At 36.7% G+C, this 20464-nt stretch overlaps 1 protein-coding gene across 3 annotated transcripts in view; it reads left to right on the forward strand.

Annotated features, from left to right (window-relative positions):
• ATF6 (activating transcription factor 6) overlaps positions 1–20464 on the forward strand; it is a 220362-nt gene that overhangs the window by 82005 nt on the left and 117893 nt on the right. For all 3 annotated transcript variants that reach the window (XM_027099238.1, XM_027099237.1, XM_027099240.1), the window contains 4 exons: positions 1284–1397; positions 2470–2569; positions 8229–8296; positions 15530–15644. In XM_027099238.1, the coding sequence (XP_026955039.1) occupies positions 1284–1397; positions 2470–2569; positions 8229–8296; positions 15530–15644 (397 nt within the window). The remainder of the gene's footprint in view (positions 1–1283; positions 1398–2469; positions 2570–8228; positions 8297–15529; positions 15645–20464) is intronic.

The following is a 20464-nucleotide window of genomic DNA, read 5'->3' on the forward strand; positions in this document are numbered from 1 at the left end:
GATTTATTTTATGTGTTTGTTTTCTTGTATTTGGTCCATCTTCCCCACTAAGGTCTTTGAGGATGGAGACTTCATTTCCCTTGTTCCCTATTGGAATTCCAGCACCTAGCACAGTACCTGGCACACAGTTGGTATTCAGTAAATATTTGTTGATTGAATTAAGGAAAAGTACAGATCTAGCTGTGTCCAATTTTGTGTTTATAGTTTTTCTTTTTAGATTTTAATATATCCAGTTTTCTAAATCCAGAGTATTGTATATAAAGAAATTCAAGATAGAGCTAAGATTTCTTAGTGAGAAAGGTTAAAATAGGCGACTGAAGGGAATAAATAACAATAATGCCCTCAGCTCAGATTCTAATTTTCAGCTCAGATTTTGCTCCCTACATCACATCCTGGATATGAATTTGCATGATATAGATCACTGTGCTGATTAGGAAAGTATATTTTTTGAAGTTAATAGAATAACTGGTTAATGTCACTCTGTTGTTTTATTAGGGATTCTAAAATTTATATTTAGCTTTTCAAGGCTTTTACTTTTCTCCTACCAAGTATTTTATGCTTTCCCTTTCCCCTACCACACACACTGTTTTAAGGAGACTATTCAGTTCTGTTATCACAGAGATGAGAATGACCACAAAACTTCAGTCCTGGTTACATAATACTTTCCTATCAATCGTAAGTCTTTCCTATCAATCGGTGGGTCTTTCCCCCAATTTCCCCTCTTACTTTGTCACCACCTCTGTTCCAGCAGCACTGTGTATGCCTTGAGCTCATTGAAGATATGAGCCATGTGTTATCATTGTATCCCTAGTTTCGGGTACATAATAATTGAGCAATAAATGTGAACTACCATGATAATCTCTGTAGAAAATTGGAAAATGAAATTTGTGCTGTGTGGTCTATACTTCCCTCCTTTTTAAATTACATTTACTTCTTTCTTGTAGTATGTTCTATTTACAATATTAAAAACTTTTTTTGTTGAAGTATAGTTGATTTACAATGTTGTGTTAATTTCTCCCGTACAGCAGAGTGATTCCATTTTATATGTATACACACACACACACACACACACACACACACACACGCATTGTTTTTCATATTCTTTTCCATTATGGTTTATCAGGATATTGACTATAGTTCTCTGTGCTATACAGTAGGACTTCGTTGTTCATACAGTATTTTATTTCCATGAAAACTTAATACTAGCAATGACTTTCTTATAGCAATCTTTGTCTTAGGAATTTAAGACAGAAGATAACACATTTTGTAAATCTGTTTTTCAGATATGACCATTCTGTTTCAAATGACAAAGCCCTGATGGTGCTAACTGAAAAACCACTACTCTATATTCCTCCACCTCCCTGTCAGCCCCTGATTAACACAACAGAATCTCTCAGGTGAGTGTTTTCAGTTGTTGTAGATATATCTGAGTGGGTTCCTGTGTTTAGCTTTGGAACCTAGAAAAGTATTTGTTCAAATTAACCAAGTGGTTGAGAAAACTATGAATTATTTATTGAATAACCGTAGGCATATCAATTGTTGTCCAGTTTCCCCAGCAACCTGATAGAGATGGTGATGGGTCTATTTCATGTGATGGTATTGGGGTTGTATACTTAAATATGTCTTATTTGAAAACTGAAGAATGATATTAATATAAAAATTCAGGGTAAGTGTTAGACTTGCAGTGGTAACATTCATAGTGGAAAGTACCTTTTTCTTCAAATTAGGAAGATAATAATTTGAAGATACGTGATTCTGGAGTCATTTTCACATTAGTGTGCTTTTCTTTATCTACTTTTCCCTTGAATTTTTTCCTGTGATTTTGGATCCTATCTTTGAACCTCAAAAACTGCTTCAGTTTTTTTGTGATGCGTAGTAATCAACTATATTTAAGTAAGTATAGTCTGACATCTTCACAACTGCTCTAAAGAGTAAGCAAAATAAAGGGAAGTTATATTTGAACTGGCTTTTTTTTTTTTTTAATTTCCAGTGTTGGAAAATTTGGATTATAGTACCTTGAAATTTCTCCTCCTGAGCAGTTGATTCATTCTTTTTCTACTCCCCAAAAAAGCATGATTTTCAAAGGCTTTAATGAATCCATTTGTTGTTAGGAGTCCTATGACTTGTTTTGTGCTCTCCAGTGTCTCCAGTATTTGTGTGTACATAGTCCAAGAGCAGAAACAGGAAATACTATTTTGTGGAAAAACCTTTGCATCCAATATTGATGTTTGCCAGGTATTTAGCTCTAATTTTCTTTGAATTTTGAACTCATGATTGAGGAGGCTACCATATAAAAATGCATGTCATTAAAGATAACATTAAGTGTCTTAGCTTTCTCAAATCAAAAAATATTGAACCATTAGGCACTTGGAATGCTCTTTACCTCAGAATATGATTAAATTCATTTCCAACCAAAGGTGAGACATCTGTTTCTATGAAATATGTTTAACTAATTAAGCTATTTTATAGGTTAAATCATGAACTTCGAGGGTGGGTTCATAGACACGAAGTGGAAAGGACCAAGTCGAGAAGAACGACAAATAATCAACAGAAAACCCGTATTCTTCAGGTTTGTTTCTGCTTGTCTTTGAACAATAGTTGGCATATTTGTTAGAAGGCTTCCTGTAGATGTGTTGCTCTCTTCTTTGGAACATTTGGGAAGCTTGAACTTTAGCCACTTCCCACTACCTCCTGCTGCTACTGAAGCAGGTGTCACTGCCATTGAAACCCTCCTCCCAGGTTTCACAGCACTCATTTAGGTTTTATAGCACTAGTATTTCCTGCTCAGACATAGTGCTGTTTCCTGCTCTCTCCCTCAAATTTGCTTTCAAGCCAGGGGTTTTATGCATGGACATCTGTATGACATGTTTTTGGCACAAATAATATAATAAATAATACTGTTTATCTCCTCTGTTCTTAGAGCTTTTCAAATGTAGGACAGCTTAGAAGTGAAGGCACATCTCCGTGGAGGGCATTTTTGTACTTAGACTTGTAGCACTACAGGTTAATGACAGCTCTTATTTAGAACCTATTAAATTGGGCTTCTATCTTAATATTGTTTACCACAAAGCACCATTTATAGTCTTTCTGTCATTCAACTATTTATTACTACTTCTGAAGCACTTAGACTGACACATTGCATTCTCCCAGCAAATGTTACCTGTGGTAGTAATAATGAGCCAGGTACTGTTCTCGACCCTGGGAATACAGTAGAGGGTATGATAAAATCCCTGCCTTCATGGAACTTACATTCTAATGGGAAAGATAAACAATAAACACGTAAAGTGAAATAAGTCATACAAAAAAAGACAAATACCATATGATCTCATTTACATGTGGAATCTTGAAAAAATACCCAACAAACTCATGGATACAGAGAACAGATTGTGGTTGCCAGAGGTGGTGGGTGGAGGGTACAGACTTCCAGTTATGAAATAAAGAAGTCATGAGGATGTAGTTTACTGCATGATAACCATAGTTAATAATACTGTAGTGTATATTTGAAAGTTGCTAAGAGAGTAGATCTTTAAAGTTCTCATCATGAGGGAAAAAATTAAATTAAAAAATAAATAAACAAGTAAATAAATAAATATACTAAAAATTAGAAGTTCTCTAAAGAAAAAGCAGGGTTGGAAGTTAGAGTTTGAATGGAGAGGTGAGTGGCTATTTTAGATTGGGTGGTTAGAGAAGCCTTCTCTAAAGAGATACCACTTGAGTAAGGTATTGTCAAGGTAGTTATTACCAGCTGTTATAACATTTAGCCTCAAAATCTCAGTAGTTTAATGGAATAAAAATTTGTTTCTCACCCAGAGTTTGAGGTAGCTCTCTAGAATGGGTTTCCTCCAAGCAGTGACTAAGGAATCCAGGTTCTTCCACATTGTAGCCCAGCAACTTGAAATCCTTTGCTTTTAGCTTTGGGTGTTGGGGAAGAAAGTTTGGAAGATTATGCAGCATGTTTTAGGGATCAGGCCTGGACTTTAGTCAATGTTCAGTTGACTAAAACTCTGTCACTTTCCCAGCCTCCCTTGCAGAAGGTGAGGCAAATGTAGTCTTCCTATGTGCTTGGGATGAAGAAGGGGTTTGGTGAGAACATAGCTTTTGCCATAGGCAGAAAATGAAGGACAAAATGTAAAGGTCTAGGAGAAAATCTGGAGAAACAGCTTTTAGACCAAGGGAATAGAAAGTATAGAGACCCTCAGGAGGAAACAGTTTGCATATTTGAGGAACATCAAGAAGTTGAGTAAGGCTGGATTACAATGACTAAGGGGAGAGTAGCCAAAGATGATGTCAGAAAGACAGAGGAGGCTAAATCATATCAAATCTCATATGCAATGGTGAGAACTTAGGTTTTCATCCTAGGTGCGAGAGGACAGCATTGAGAGGTTTGAGCAAGGCTGTGACTTGATCTGATTTATATTTTTAAAAGATTGCTCTAACTGCTACCCCAGGTAGAACACAGCAGGGAACATGAGTGGATGTAGGGAGACCAGTTAAGCCATTTCAGTAGTGTAGGTGGGAGATCATTGTGGGCCATACTAGAGTGGTAAATTTGAAGGTGGAGGAAAGTACTTGAATGCCAAATATATTTTGAAAGTATAGATGATGAAATTGCTATTGTAAAATAAAAAGGAAACAGTGGTAATTCCTATGCTATAGCTGCTGGATGAATGATGATGCCATTTACTGAGACTGAGAGTAGGGAAGGAGGAGTTGGAGGCAAGAAAAAAGAGTTTTAGATATATTAAGTTTGAGATGGCTATTAGACATTCAAGTGGAGAAGTCAGGTGGCTACTCAGATATCCAGGTCTGGAGTATAGGGGAGAGGTTGAGACTGGAAGTTTAATTTGGGGTGATATCACCTAGAGAGAAGGTAAAAAGAAGAGAAAAGAGGTAAGGAACTGAACCCTGGAACAACGTCAACATTAGAGGTTAAAAGACAAGGAAAAATCAGCACTTGAGAAGGAAGAGGAGTGGCTGGCCAGTAGAATAGGAAAAAATGTAGGATAGTTGTATCCAAAAACCCAAGCAAAGAAAGTTTTTAAGGAAGAGGATGTGATGTACTGTTACAGAGGTTAAGAGGTGTTGATTAAGATGAGGACTGGGAAATTACCATTGGATTTGATTATTAGAACTTGTTAATGACTTTGATGAAGGTTGTCTCATTGGAGTGGTGATGACAAAAGTCTGAGCGATGTGGGTTCAGGAAGTAAAAATAAAATGAGGAAATAGAGAAAATTATTTCAGGATGATCCCCATTAATGGAAACAGAGAAATGGAGTAGCTGTAAGAATCAAGGAAGAGGTTTTATTTTGGGATGGGATATGTTTCACCAGGTTTACCTGTTTATCTACTAATGGAAACTCCTAAGCTATTTGATTATTTGGAGACTAATTGGAAGCAGCACATGATAGGTTCCTGAGTACATTAAAAGTATATTGAGAAACATGGACTTTTAACCATTAAGGGACTGTTTTCAACTATAAAATAATGAGGGTTAGTCTAAATGAGCTTAAGCTCTGACATTTGAGATTCCATGATTATCCAGTATGTGTTTCTCTGGGCCTCTCAGGCACTTTTTGTTCACCTATTATGGCATCTTTATTGGTTGTTAGTACATCATTACTAATGTCACAGTTACCTCAGAGTCCCAAAGCTGTTTACTGACGTTGGAATACAGTGTCCAGTCTGCCAAAGCCTACACGTTAGCTGCCTCCATGGCTGGAGGAAAAATGGACTCTGTTTCCCTTCTGCTTTCCAAATCTGGTGCAAGTATATGTTATTTGTGGAAGCTAAATTATGTCTAGACCCTGATAGCAAAAAAGTTTGGGTAATATAGTTTTCAGGCTTTCATCCCTTGTTACACAGGGGAAGAGCAAAAAGGGGGCAGGAAGAGGTAATTGCCAGTAGAGAATTCCACACAGCTGGTAAAATGGGCTTTATGAAAAATTAGATGAAAATTATTGGCCTAAATGAGTTTTTTGCCTTATCTTTTGACATATTAAATTAAGAAGTCATAAAAATTCTAAATGTATAGGCTCCAAGTAACAAAGTTTCAAAAACATAATGCAAAAAAGTGACAGAACTAAAGGGAAAAACAGATAAATCTGCAACATAATTGGAGATTTTAATAATCTTTCTCATTTCTATGTAAATGTCTGTCTCACTTTTTTTTGCTGATTGTGACCTTTTGCTAAATCCACATAGCTAAAAATGCTGAAGTTCATAGCCAAGTTTTCAGAAGTCCCTTTGTTTATTGGTGTAAATCTTAGATAGGTAAATGGCATATTCAGTTGCTGTTTGCCTGATGTCTCTGTAACTCAGCTTTCCTTAAATCCTGCCCACTCATTTCTGAGCCTAGAGAATGAAGTCTGGCTTCTTTCAGACTTCTCTGCTAATTTCATGTGTGCCAAAGTAGCAAAATCATTTAAAATTCACCAGTTATTTAATGTTTATTTTAAATTTTATATTTATCCACTAGCTGTAGTTTAATTTTGGCTTGATTTACTACTTACTTGATAAGCATATCAATAAATACAGTACTTTATTATTTAAATGTATTTGTTTTTCCTTTCATTTTATCTGTGCTTTTTATTTTTGTTTAACACATTTTTAAACTTACTATATGTAAGCCTGACATTAGATTTTCGTAAAATTAGACCCTTGACTTGTTACAGAGCCAGAAATTGGAAGCCCTCTATTCATCCCTGCATATTGGTTCCATCTACCACCAAACAAAATTGTTCCCTCTTCTCTTCCCATAACCCTTTGTATATTCTTCTATTTTAGCATCACATTATATCATTTCTACATATCTGTCTTCCCAGTTAAACTGCAAGCTTCTAGAGGGCAAAAGTCAAATGTTAAATTCTGTAGCACCAGTACATGTAGTAGGCACTCTATGAAAGTTTGATTGCTGAAGGAAGGATGGATGGATATAGTAATGAACAAATGCTAGTAATCTTAAGATTAAACAGTTATTCAAGTCACTGTTTGACAGGGTAATAATAAGGTCACTTCCTAACATAATAATTGGTAATGTGCTCTTGAACTCTGATACTCTTATAAAACTTTTTTGAAGATCAGCTTACAAAGCTGCTGGGGTATATAAGAAAGCATAGTGCAAAGCAGGTGCTATATGGAAGACAGGTTTCCAGTGTAGTCTATGTGGACCACTAATGGTTCCAGATTGGACTGTTCTCTGGCCAAGAATCATTGATGAGATATCTTTATGATGGATTAGGCCACAGGTGTATTTAGGCGTGAAGATCTTTGTGTTTAATTCAGTAAACAATAAGATCTAGTTTCATTATGAACCTTTCATAATTCAGGAAATTTTCATTCGGAAAATAATTATTTTAGACAAACGTAAGTTGTTATGTGTTCAGTAATACTTGTATGACTTGGTGATAAACCTTGTGATACTTGGACTAAGTTTTTGAGCTTTTTTTTTTTTTTTTTTTTTTGCGGCATGCTGGCCTCTCACTGTTGTGGCCTCTCCCGTTGTGGAGCACAGGCTCCAGACACACAGGCTCAGCGGCCATGGCTCGTGGGCGCAGCCGCTCCACGGCATGTGGGATCTTCCCGGACCGGGGCACAGACCTGTGTCCCCTGCATCAGCAGGCAGACTCTCAACCACTGCGCCACCAGGGAAGTCCTGAGCTATTTCTTTAATCTTTGTGGGGAGTGCCTTAAATGTCTTACTGTCCGTAAGACACACCTCTCAGCCCAGAATGTGACCAAAAGAGTTCTAATTTCTATATTGGTGTTTAGTTATGTGAACTTAATATGTCAGTATATTCATGAAAACAACTTTACGGGGACTTCCCTGATGGCGCAGTGGTTAAGAATCTGCCTGCCAATGCAGGGGACATGGGTTTGATCCCTGGTCTGGGAAGATCCCACATGCCATGGAGCAACTAAGCCTGTGCGCCACAACTAGTGAGCTTGTGCACCACAACTACTGAAGCCCGTGTGCCTAGAGCCTGTGCTCCGCAACAAGAGAAGCCACCGCAATGAGAAGCCCATGCATCACAACGAAGAGTAGCCCCCGCTCGCTGCAACTAGAGAAAGCCTGTGTACAGCAACGAAGACCCAAAGCAGCCAAAAAAAAAAAACCAAACAAACTTTATGAATACTTTAATGAAGTTTAGTAAATGTAGAATGAGTCAGTATAGGAAGCTTTTCATATGATTACATTATGTGACATCTAACCATTTTTTATCTTTCAGGGTGCTCTGGAACAGGGCTCAAATTCTCAGCTCATGGCTGTCCAATACACAGAAACCACTAGTATCAGGTAAGAAAGTGTGGAAGCTCTTGGCTAAGGAATTTTATTATTTATTTATTTATTCATTCATTCATTCACTCACTCACTCACTCACTCACTCACCTGCTCCGGGTCTTAGTTGTGGCATATGGGATCTTCGTTGTAGCATGTGGGATGTAGTTCCCTGACCAGGGATCAAACCTGGGCCCCCTGCATTGGGAGCTTGGAGTCTTAACCACTGGACCACCAGGGGGGTCCCAGGAATTTTAAATACCTAGGATTTCAGTAAGGTTGAAATACATACTTCTCTTCCATCTTAAACTTGTTCTCATCATTATCTTGTAGAAATAGGTAATTCAGATATATGTAGAAACTAACAGTTCTCTGTAACCAGAATATTTCATTCATTTACTATGTGTATATTTAAAAATATATTCATATTATTTCTTCATTAGTTAAAAATGTTTTTAATCTCTGTACCTTCCTCTCAAGTTTGCTGTGAACCTGAAACTGTTATTTAAAAAATAATCTTTAAAAAATGTTTTAAAGTGAATTATAGTTGACCTTCCTTATTCATATATTCCGTATTTATGAATCCGCTTACTTGCAAAAATTTATTTCTACCCGCAAAATCAATACTGAAAGTGCTGTCATGGTCATTTGCATTCCCAAAAGTTTAACAAAGCAATACTTCGCCTTCCTGTTTCAGCTCTCATACTGTAAACAGTTGTCCTTTTTGAGGTCTATTTAGTGCCATATTTTTCACATTTTATGATTTTTGCTTGTGAATTCTTCCTGTAAAATGGCCCCCAAGCATAGTACTGAAGTGCTGCCTAGTGTTCATAAGCTTGAGAAAGCTGTATTGTGCCATGTGGAGAAAATACACACGTTAGAAAGCTTCATTCATGCATGAGATATACTGCTATTGACTGTGAGTTCAGTGTTAATGAGTGAACAGAATTTGTTAAAGAAGGTGTCTTTAAATAGAAACACATAAAACAGGGTTATATATTGATCAGTTGATAAAAATGCTGTAACTGAGAGAGCCTCATCCACCAGAGGGCAGACAGCAGAAGCAAGAAGAACTACAGTCCTGCAGCCTGTGGAACAAAAACGATATTCATAGAAAGATAGACAAGATGAAAAGGCAGAGGGCTATGTACCAGATGAAGGAACAAGATAAAACCCCAGAAAAATAACTAAATGAAGTGGAGATAGACAACCTTCCAGAAAAAGAATTCAGAATAATGATAGTGAAGATGATCCAGGACCTCAGAAAAAGAATGGAGGCAAAGATCAAGAAGGTGCAAGAAATGTTTAACAAAGACCCAGAAGACCCAAACAAACAGAGGTGAACAATACAATAACTGAAATGAAAACTACACTAGAAGGAATCAATAGCAGGATAACTGAGGCAGAAGAATGGATAAGTGACCTGGAAGACAGAATGGTAGAATTCACTGCCATGGAAGAGAATAAAGAAAGAAGGATGAAAAGGAATGAAAACAGCCTCAGAGACCTCTGGGATAACATTAAATACAACAATATTCGCATTATAGGGGTCCCAGAAGGAGAAGAGAGAGAGAAAGGGCCCGAGAAAATATTTGAAGAGATTATAGTCGAAAACTTCCCTAACATGGGAAAGGAAATAGCCACTCAAGTCCAGGAAGCATAGCGAGTCCCATACAGGATAAACCCAAGAAGAAACAAGCTGAGACACATAGTAATCAAATTGGCAAAAATTAAAGACAAAGAAAAATTATTGAAAGCAGCAAGAGAAAAATGACAAATAACATACAAGGGAACTCCCATAAGGTTAACAACTGATTTCTCAGCAGAAACTCTACAAGCAAGAAGGGAGTGGGAAGGGAGTGGCATGATATACTTACAGTGATGAAAGAGAAGAACCTACAACCAAGATTACTCTGCCCGGCAAGGATCTCATTCAGAATTGATGGAGAAATAAAAAGCTTACAGACAAGCAAAAGCTAAGAGAATTCAGCACCACCAAACCAGCTCTACAACAAATGCTAAAGGAACTTCTCTAAGTGGGAAACACAAGAGAAGAAAAGGAACTACAAAAGCAACCCCAAACAATTAAAAAAATGGTCATAGGAACATACATATTGATAATTACCTTAAAAGTGAATGGATTAAATGCTCCAACCAAAAGACACAGGCTTGCTGAATGGATACAAAAACAAGACCCATATATATGCTGTCTACAAGAGACCCAGTTCAGACCTAGGGATACATTCAGATTGAAAGTGAGGGGATGGAAAAAGATATTCCATGCAAATGGAAATCAAAAGAAAGCTGGAGTAGCAATACTCATATCAGATAAAATAGACTTTAAAATAAAGAATGTTACAAGAGACAAGGAACAACACTACATAATGATCAAGGGATCAATCCAAGAAGAAGGTATAACAATTGTAAATACACATGCACCCAACATAGGAGCACCTCAATACATAAGGCAACTGCTAACAGCTATAAAAGAGGAAATCTACAGTAATATACTAATAGTGGGGGACCTTAACACCTCACTTACACCAATGGACAGATCATCTAAACAGAAAATTAATAAGGAAACAGAAGCTTTAAATGACACAGTAGACCAGATAGATTTAATTGGCATTTATAGGACATTCCATCCAAAAACAGCAGATTACACTTTCTTCTCAAGGGCACACGGGACATACACCAGGATAGATCACATCTTGGGTCACAAATCAAGCCTCAGTAAATTTAAGAAAACTGAAATCGTATCAAGCATCTTTTCTGACCACAACGCCATGAGATGAGAAATGAATTACGGGGGAAAAAACGTAAAAAATACAAACACGTGGGGGCTAAACAATACATTACTAAATAACCAAGAGATCACTGAAGAAATTAAAGAGGAAATCAAAAAATACCTAGAGACAAATGATAATGAAAACACGACGATCCAAAACCTATGGGATGCAGCAAAAGCACTTCTAAGAAGGAAGTTCATATATACAAGCCTACCTCAAGAAACAAGAAAAATCTCAAATAAAGAATCTAACCTTACACCTAAAGGAACTAGAGAAAGAAGAACAAACAAAACCCAAAGTTAGCAGAAGGAAAGAAATCATAAAGATCAGAGCAGGAATAAATGAAATAGAAACAAAGAAACAAAAGCTAAGATCAATAAAACTAAAACCTGCTTCTTTGAGAAGATAAACAAAATTGATAAACCATTAGCCAGACTCATCAAGAAAAAGAGGGAGAGGACTCAAATCAATAAAATTAGAAATGAAAAAGGAAAAGTTACCACGGACACCGTAGAAATACAAAGCATCCTAAGAGACTACTACAAGCAACTCTATGCCAATAAAATGGACAACCTGGAAGAAATGGACAAATTCTTCGAAAGGTATAACCTTCCAAGACTGAACCAGGAAGAAATAGAAAATGTGAACAGACCAATCACAAGTAATGAAATTGAAACTGTGATTGAAAGTCTTCCAACAAACAAAAGTCCAGGACCAGATGGCTTCACCGGAGAATTCTATCAAACATTTAGAGAAGAGCTAACACCCATCCTTCTCAAACTCTTCCAAAAAATTGCAGAGGAAGGAACACTTCCAAACACATTCTATGAGGTCACCATCACCCTGATACCAAAACCAGACAAAGATACTACAAAAAAAAAAAAGAAAATTACAGACCAATATCACTGATGAATATAGATGTAAAAATCCTCAACAAAATTCTAGTAAACAGAATCCAACAACACATTAAAAGGATCATATACCATGATCAAGTGGGATTTATCCCAGGGATGCAGGGATTCTTCAATATATGCAAATCAATCAATGTGATACACCATATTAACAAACTGAAGAATAAAAACCATATGATCATCTCAATACATGCAGACAAAGCTTTTGACAAAATTCGACACCCATTTATCATAAAAACTCCAGAAAGTGGGCATAGAGGGAACCTACCTCAACATAACAAAGGCCATATATGACAAACCCACAGCAAACATCATTCTCAATGGTGAAAAACTGAAAGCATTTTCTCTAAGATCAGGAACAAGACAAGGATGTCCACTCTCACCACTATTATTCAACATAGTTTTGGAAGTTTTAGCCACAGCACTCAGAGAAGAAAAAGAAATAAAAGGAATACAAATTGGAAAAGAAGAAGTAAAAATGTCACTGTTTGCAGATGACATGATACTATACATAGAGAATCCTAAAGATGCCCCCAGAAACCTACTAGAGCTAATCAATGAAATTGGTAAAGTAGCAGGGTACAAAATTAATGCACAGAAATCTCTTGCATTCCTATACACTAATGATGAAAAATCTGAAAGAGAAGTTAAGGAAACACTCTCATTTACCATTGCAGCAAAAAGAATAAAATACTTAGGAATAAACCTACCTAGGGAGACAAAAGACCTGTATGCAGAAAACTATGACACTGATAAAAGAAATTAAAGGTGATACAAAAAGATGGAGAGATATACCATGTTCTTGGATGGAAGAATCAACATTGTGAAAATGACTATGCTACTCAAAGCAAGCTACAGATTCAGTGCAATCCTTATCAAATTACCAGTGGCATTTTTTACAGAACTAGAACAAAAAATCTTAAAATTTGTATGGAGACCTGAAAGACCCTGAAGAGCAAAAGCAATCTTGAGGGAAAAAAACAGAGATGGAGGAATCAGACTCCCTGACTTCAGACTATACTACAAAGCTACAGTAATCAACACAATATGGTATTGGCACAAAAAAAGAAACATAGATCAATGGAACAGCGTAGAAAGCCTGGAGATAAACTCATGCACCTATGGTCAACTAATCTATGACAAAGGAGGCAAAGATATATAATGGAGAAAAGACAGTCTCTTCAATAAGTGGTGCTGGGAAAACTGGACAGCTACGTGTAAAAGAATGAAATTAGAACACTCCCTAACACCATACACAAAAATAAACTCAAAATGGATTAGAGACCTAAGTGTAAGACTGGATACTATAAAATTGTTAGAGGAAAGCATAGGAAGAACACTCTTTGACAGAAATCACAGCAAGATCTTTTTTGATCCACGTCCTAGTGTAATGGAAATGAAAACAAAAATAAATGGGACCTAAGGAAACATGAAAGCTTTTGCATAGCAAAGGAAACCATAAACAAGACAAAAAGACAACCCTCAGAATGGGAGAAAATATTTTCAAACGAATCAACAGACCCAGGATTAATCTCCAAAATATATAAACAGCTCATGCAGCTCAATATTAAAAAAACAAACAACCGAAATCAAAAATGGGCAGAAGACCTAAATAGACATTTCTCCAAAGAAGACATACAGATGGCCAAGAAGCACATGAAAAGCTGCTCGACATCAGTAATTATTAGAGGAATGCAAATTAGAACTACAATGAGGTATCACCTCACACCAGTTAGAATGGGCATCACCAGAAAATCTATAAACAACAAATGCTGGAGAGGGTGTGGAGAAAAAGGAGCCCTCTTGTACTGTTGGTGGGAATGTAAATTGATAACAGCCACTATGGAGAACAGTATGAAGGTTCCTTCAGAAACTAAAAATTGAATTACCATATGACCCAGCAATCCCAGTTCTGGGCATATACCCAGAGAAATCCATAATGCAAAAAGACACATGCACCCCATGTTCATTGCAGCACTATTTACAATAGCCAGGTCATGGAAGCAACCTAAATGCCCATCGACAGACAAATGGATAGAGAAGTTTTGGTACATATATACAATGGAATATTACTCAGCCATAAAAAGGAATGAAACTGGGCCATTTGTTGAGATGTGGATGGCTCTAGAGACTGTCATACAGAGTGAAGTAAGTCAGAAAGAGTAAAACAAATATTGTATATTATCGCATATATGTGGAGCCAGAAAAATGGTACAGATGAACCAGTTTGCAGGGCAGAAATTGAGACACAGGTGTAGAGAACAAACGTATGGACACCAAGGGGGGAAGCGGCAGGGCGGTGGTGGTGGTGGTGGGGTGAATTGGGCGATTGGGATTGACATTTATACACTGATGTGTATAAAATTGATGACTAATAAGAACCTGTTGTATAAAAAAATAAATTTTAAAAATTCAGGGAAAAAAATGCTGTAACTAAGCCTTCACAGGAACCTAACCTGTATTTCCCTTAGTAGAATGGTTCAGTGTTTGCTAATTCAGTGTTTGCACTGACTTTATAGGACTATAACTACCATAAATAATAAGAATTGACTGTATATTCAAAGTATTACAGTCAGAGATGGCCTCTTGAGCATGTGAAATTATTTCAAAGGAAGTTCTTATGACTCAGTTATAATTTCCTTTTAGGTCAATCTTGCCCTCCTCTTAAGTTAATAAAAGTTTGATTGAAGGCATAAAAGAATATGATTTTTCTTTTTGAAGAAAAATGAAGTCTTTTTTTTTTTAACTCTAACTTTTGGGTGTTGGCTTATTGTGCTAAACAATAAAAGACCCTGAAAATATTATTAAGAACTATATTAATATCATTTGAGTATATCTTTTGGGATAAGATGTGCTCTGAGGTATTATAATTTTAGTTATAATTTTACCAAGGCACTGACTTGGTACTTTTAATATCTATGGCTAGCAGTTGTTGAGTGACTCCCATGGAAGAGGACCCATGCTTGGTACTAACATCTCTGACCCCAGTAACAGTCCTGAAAGGTTTATGTGGTTACCCTCATTTTATTGATGAGGAAACTGAGGTTCCTCAGAGATTGATTTCCCCAAGAATATCCAGTTGAGAGGCGGAGCAGGAATTCAGAGCCAGGTGTATTTGTTTCCAAATCCTAAGTGCTTTTCACCTTTCACACAGCCTCATAGACAAGTGCACCTTCACACATTTGACAGAACGGTGAAAGATAACTTTTCCTCAGACTTAATTTATGTTACCAAAATTTTAAAATCATGCAAACCAATGCAGAAATCTATTTTCTGGTACTTCTATTTTTTTTTACATGCTTTGCAATGCACTTGACTGGTACATTTTAGAGCCTTGATACAGAAATGAGAGTTTTGGCTTTAGTGAGTTGGATCTTACAAATATCCTGACCTTGAGCTTTTCAAAATGTTACTATAAAAATTGCTGCCAAAATACTACTAATATTTTGGTTGAGAGAGATTCTTACAATTCAGAATGGGAAGCGTTTTTGAGAGGATAGAAATTTATTCGTTAAAGAACACTTTGCCACTTTGCCATTTTCTTACTTCAGCAGGAACTCAGGGAGTGAGCTACAGGTGTATTATGCTTCACCCAGAAGTTATCAAGACTTTTTTGAAGCCATCCACAGAAGGGGAGACACGTTTTATGTTGTGTCGTTTCGAAGGGTAAGTTCACTTTGAAAGAATAAAAGAAATAGTTTTGAATACCTGCTATATATGAGGCACTGAGCTGAATGCTGTGGAAGATAAAAAGATATGAGAGATAGGAAGCAATATAAAATAAATTGTATGAGTGGAACAGCCTAAGTGCTATAACACAAGCTTGATTTTGAGCTGTTCAGCGTTATGAAGTGGAAACATGGAGTTGATGCCAGGCAATATTTAGAAAATATAAGCTGCTTATTGATTTTTATTCTTTGTTTGTTTATAACCAACATATTATTTGTTTGTCTATAACCAGTGGAGAAGTATAAACATAAAAATGTCTTTTTAGGCTCTATTCCTGAGACTTTCTATCCCTCTTTTCTCTGCACTTCATCAAGCATTTACTCTTGCTAGTGAAGAATGTGTAAGATAATCAGTTAGCTTATATAAAAGTAAATGTTTATACGAGCACTTTATGTTACAAATGTGAGACTAAATGGGGAAAAAATGCAAAGCTTACTTTCATTCCATCTGCTTTTCCTCTAAAATGAAAATACATTCTGCATAGAGTTGCCATATGAATATCTCGGTTACAGTGCTGTATGTTAAACCAGTAACACATGAATGAATTAGAATTCCTTGGTAGTTTGTATCCTAGGCTTTTCTTTTTCTTTGTCTTTTTTTTTTAAAGGATGTAGAGAGTGTATGATAGAAATAAGCATATGCTAACAATAAACGATTCATTCTCTGATTATTGTCACCACTCACTGTCACTGAAATTCTCAGTTAACTCAATGCTTTTCCTAAGGTATAAATATCTAGCAGCTCAGAATTTTGGACCAGAGAACTTTGACACTTGAAGATTAGGGAAACCAAACATTTCATGTGTTTTTAGTTATTAATCAAATATGTTAGGAGATTTGGAATACTCATGATGGTATCCATGAGTGATGGTATCTCATGATTTCTGCCTTTTCTCAAAAATTTCCTGTGTTCAGCTTATTCTCTCAGACATAGCTGGTATATTTCTATACTGTGCCAGCCTCCAAGTTCATCTTCAGCAGCAAGGGGGCAGCTGAGAACAGAGTTTCAGCAAGGCTCCAACTGTATTGGCTGACCAGAGCTTAGTATTAGCTTTGGGTTGACACAATCATGTTTAAAGTTGGCAGGGGTTGGGGGGTGGGAGTAAACTTTTTTGTGTGTGTGTGGTACGTGGGCCTCTCACTGTTGTGGCCTCTCCCGTTGTGGAGCACAGGCTCCGGACACGCAGGCTCAGCGGCCATGGCTCACAGGCCCAGCCGCTCCGTGGCATGTGGGATCCTCCTGGACTGGGGCACGAACCCACGTCCCCTGCATCGGCAGGCAGACTCTCAACCACTGCGCCACCAGAGAAGCCCAGGAGTAAACTTTTTAAGATGGGATCCAGCACTACGAAGAAGAGACTTGATACATGTTAAAATGAATGTGTTGAAGTATATGTTATGGAAGTTACCACAAAAGAATATTTTTAACACTGAAATAGCTGAATACATTTTCTTAGGTTTGGGATAATTTCTCTATTATTTGATGAAAACAGAACAGTATATATTAAAAGTAGCAATTGTCAAGCCACAGATTGACCTTACGACTAGTAACATTTTTCTAGGGAAGAGAACAAGTATTTGTTATGAAGAAAATTATCCTAGCCTTAAAGGGACTGTATTTTTACAAAGGAAGATGAATGGTGTCCTTTGTTTTGTTTTGTTTTGTTTTTTGCGGTACGCAGACCTCTCGCTGCTGTGGCCTTTCCTGCTGCGGAGCACAGGCTCCAGACGTGCAGGCCCAGCGGCCACGGCTCACGGGCCCAGCCGCTCCGCGGCATGTGGGATCCTCCTGGACCGGGGCATGAACCCGCGTCCCCTGCATCGGCAGGCGGACTCCCAACCACTGCGCCACCAGGGAAGCCTGAATGGTGTTCTTTTTTTAAAATAAATGCATTACGTTTCTTGCATTTGTAAAAGCTACTTCTCATTAGTTTGCTGTGAAAAGTGCTACTAGAAAATTATTTATCACCCTCCCTCCAATCCTTTGATGTTGTAGAAAAAACATTCTCATGTTTAAGAAAACTGTTAGGACTCACTTTCACATTCTGTTTGAGTTTTTCATTTCCTAATTACTGATTTATCATATCTTAGTGTTTTATATCAAGGTAAAGTGAGGATAAGCATGAACTTAACTAGATAACAGTAGTTAGAGAGAGACAGCATCCTTTTTCACTTTTTCTTTCTTTATTTTGTTTTAACAGTTGGGATAAGGAAGTTAATTTTATCATCATGACTATAAATAGTGTCATTGGACAGGAATTTGATTCTTAAATCCTGGATTGTTCTTTTTGTTCTTGCTAAAGTGAAAATGAAAGACATAATGATCTCATGCTTAGTTTTTTTTTTCATTTTTCCATATAAAATATTCTAACAGTTTCATCAAAAAGGCAAGTGGCATCATTTCTTGTGTAGAAAGATGTAGACTTTTTCTTTCATTTAGGCTCTTAATTTCATTGACAGAAATTATTGTAATTGATACTGTGCGATTACATTAGAAATTAAGAAATATAGGGATTCTCATGCCTCAAGGTTTTGCTTAGTATAAACCAGACTTAACAGAGCCAATAAGCAAACCATGTGGTTTTATTGTATAATTGGACATGTGTTTAAAAGAATATTTTAATATCTAAAAATGTAGATGTAGCTATTGACTGTTTAGTATACCATTATTTAATAAAGCAACTCTTATGCTTCATAGCTTGGAACATACACTTGTCCTCATGGAAAATTGAAACAGTGGCTTGTTGTCACTCCTGATTCAACAGCAGCTCCAGTAATTCCATTTTAGTCTTTTTCACACATTGCTCATTCAGACTCCCTAAGCAGAAAGAGGATCTGATTATATATATAGTTGGGTAGAATTGCTGTGATAACCCTGGCTCATGATCCGTGGTCCATTCTTTTGTGACCAGGGAAATAGTGTTGATTTCATTAAATGTATTCTTTTGCTTTGTAAGCCAGCAACTATGCAAAAGGAACAGCCTGGGCCACTCTTCTGAGAAAATGATTGTGGTGGGCCCTTAGAGCTTCATAAACTGTTTATTATGCTACACAACACCTGCTTTAAAAAAAAAAAAGTTCTTTCTTGTATTGGTCCCTAGTTGTTTGATCTAAAAGGCTTGTCTTCTCATCTGTATCATAAGCCTCTGAAAGGCAGGAAGTGTCACGTGCTTTTTTATTACCACTCCTGACACTCAGCACAATGCTAGCCACTCAGTGCTTATTAAACAGAACAATTTTAGATATGGTTCACTAAGAGATGTCACAGTGATGGAAGTTCATTGTTTTCCATAATCATTTAAAGGGTATATTTACATGTTTTGCTTGGAGAAATCTAAATCTGTTTTACTGATCTAAGAAGTAACATAAACAGTGAAGTCCAGCAGAAAGTTCAGTTAGAGATGACCTGTCTTTTCTTTATTTATGGTTGTACTAGCCAGAGATGCATCAGCTTTGTGCTTGTTTCTGAATCTAAGCTTTAGAGCTAAAAAAAATCACCTTGGTGAAATGTTTGACTGTGAAATGTTTAATAGTCAATAGGGAGAACTTTGAGGTACTGCATCCTCGTTTTTTTAATATTTGGCAGAGTCATTTGGGAGTGGATTGTTGTTAGACCTCACTGCTTTCTTTTGTGGAGAAGGGATGGTGTCTAGTATCTCTACAGATTCAAGCAGCATGAGCCAGAAACTTGAAACTTTGGACAGAGAATAGGAAAGATGCTAATTAATGCAGAAAGGTTGACTGGTGATGTTATTGGTTCAAAAGGTTTGCCAAAGGTTTATTCCCATGGAAGGCCATAATAGAGAGTTTCACAGAATGGCAATGATATTTTATAAATTAATGCCTAGATTAATACCTAATACATGCTTGGAAGAATGGCATATTTTCTTAATGTATATTATTTATTTCTTAGAAAGTTTTGTTTAGTATATATAACTTTATATAAAATCTTCAGAGGCAAGAGGAATTTCCTTAGAAATCAAAGGAAATTAGTTTACAAAGTCTACTTCAAAAGGATACAGCTTCTGTTGTTTTGGAACTTCACAACTTGAGTGTGCACATGGATCTTGGAGTTTGGCCATTTTCTTATCTCTGCTTTCATGGCCTTTTAGCCAGATTCTTTCTCTGGCTGGAAAAAAAAAATGTGACTAAATGAGTTTGGAAAGATACTTGCATTAAAAAGAAGTCTTATCTTAAAAGAGACTTTTTCAAAAACTTCTTTTAGAGGGCTTTTTCTAACTAATTGTTAGCTTACTTTGAGATTTACTCTTATCCAGGTCTTAGGCACATTGTAAAAAATAGAACAGAGTTGTCTGAGGATCCACTTAACCTGAATTTACTTAATGATTACATCAGTAACATTATATATCCATTTTCTCTTTCATTTATATACAAATACGGACACCTTTAATGTATACGGCCATTATAGTTTACAAACCCCTTTCACATATATCATCTTGTTAGTTCCTTACATATAATAAAGTAAGTATTCCTAGTCCTGTTTTACAGATGGAAAAATTGAGGCACAGAGAGGTTAAGTAGCTTCTCTAAGGACACAAAAATGGTAAGCAGTAGAACTAGGGCAATAATTGAAGTGTTCAAATTTAATACAATGATTTTTTTTCCTTTACATTCTGGTGCTGCATTTTATTTTTTTTATTTTTTTATTTTTATTTTTTTTGCGGTACGCAGGCCTCTCAGTGTTGTGGCCTCTCCCGTTGCGGAGCACAGGTTCCAGACGCGCAGGCTCAGCGGCCA

The sequence above is a fragment of the Aethalodelphis obliquidens genome, unplaced genomic scaffold, assembly GCF_003676395.1.
Source record: "Aethalodelphis obliquidens isolate GAN/ISIS:26980383/991018 unplaced genomic scaffold, ASM367639v1 scaffold130, whole genome shotgun sequence".
Classification (NCBI taxonomy): domain Eukaryota; kingdom Metazoa; phylum Chordata; class Mammalia; order Artiodactyla; family Delphinidae; genus Aethalodelphis; species Aethalodelphis obliquidens.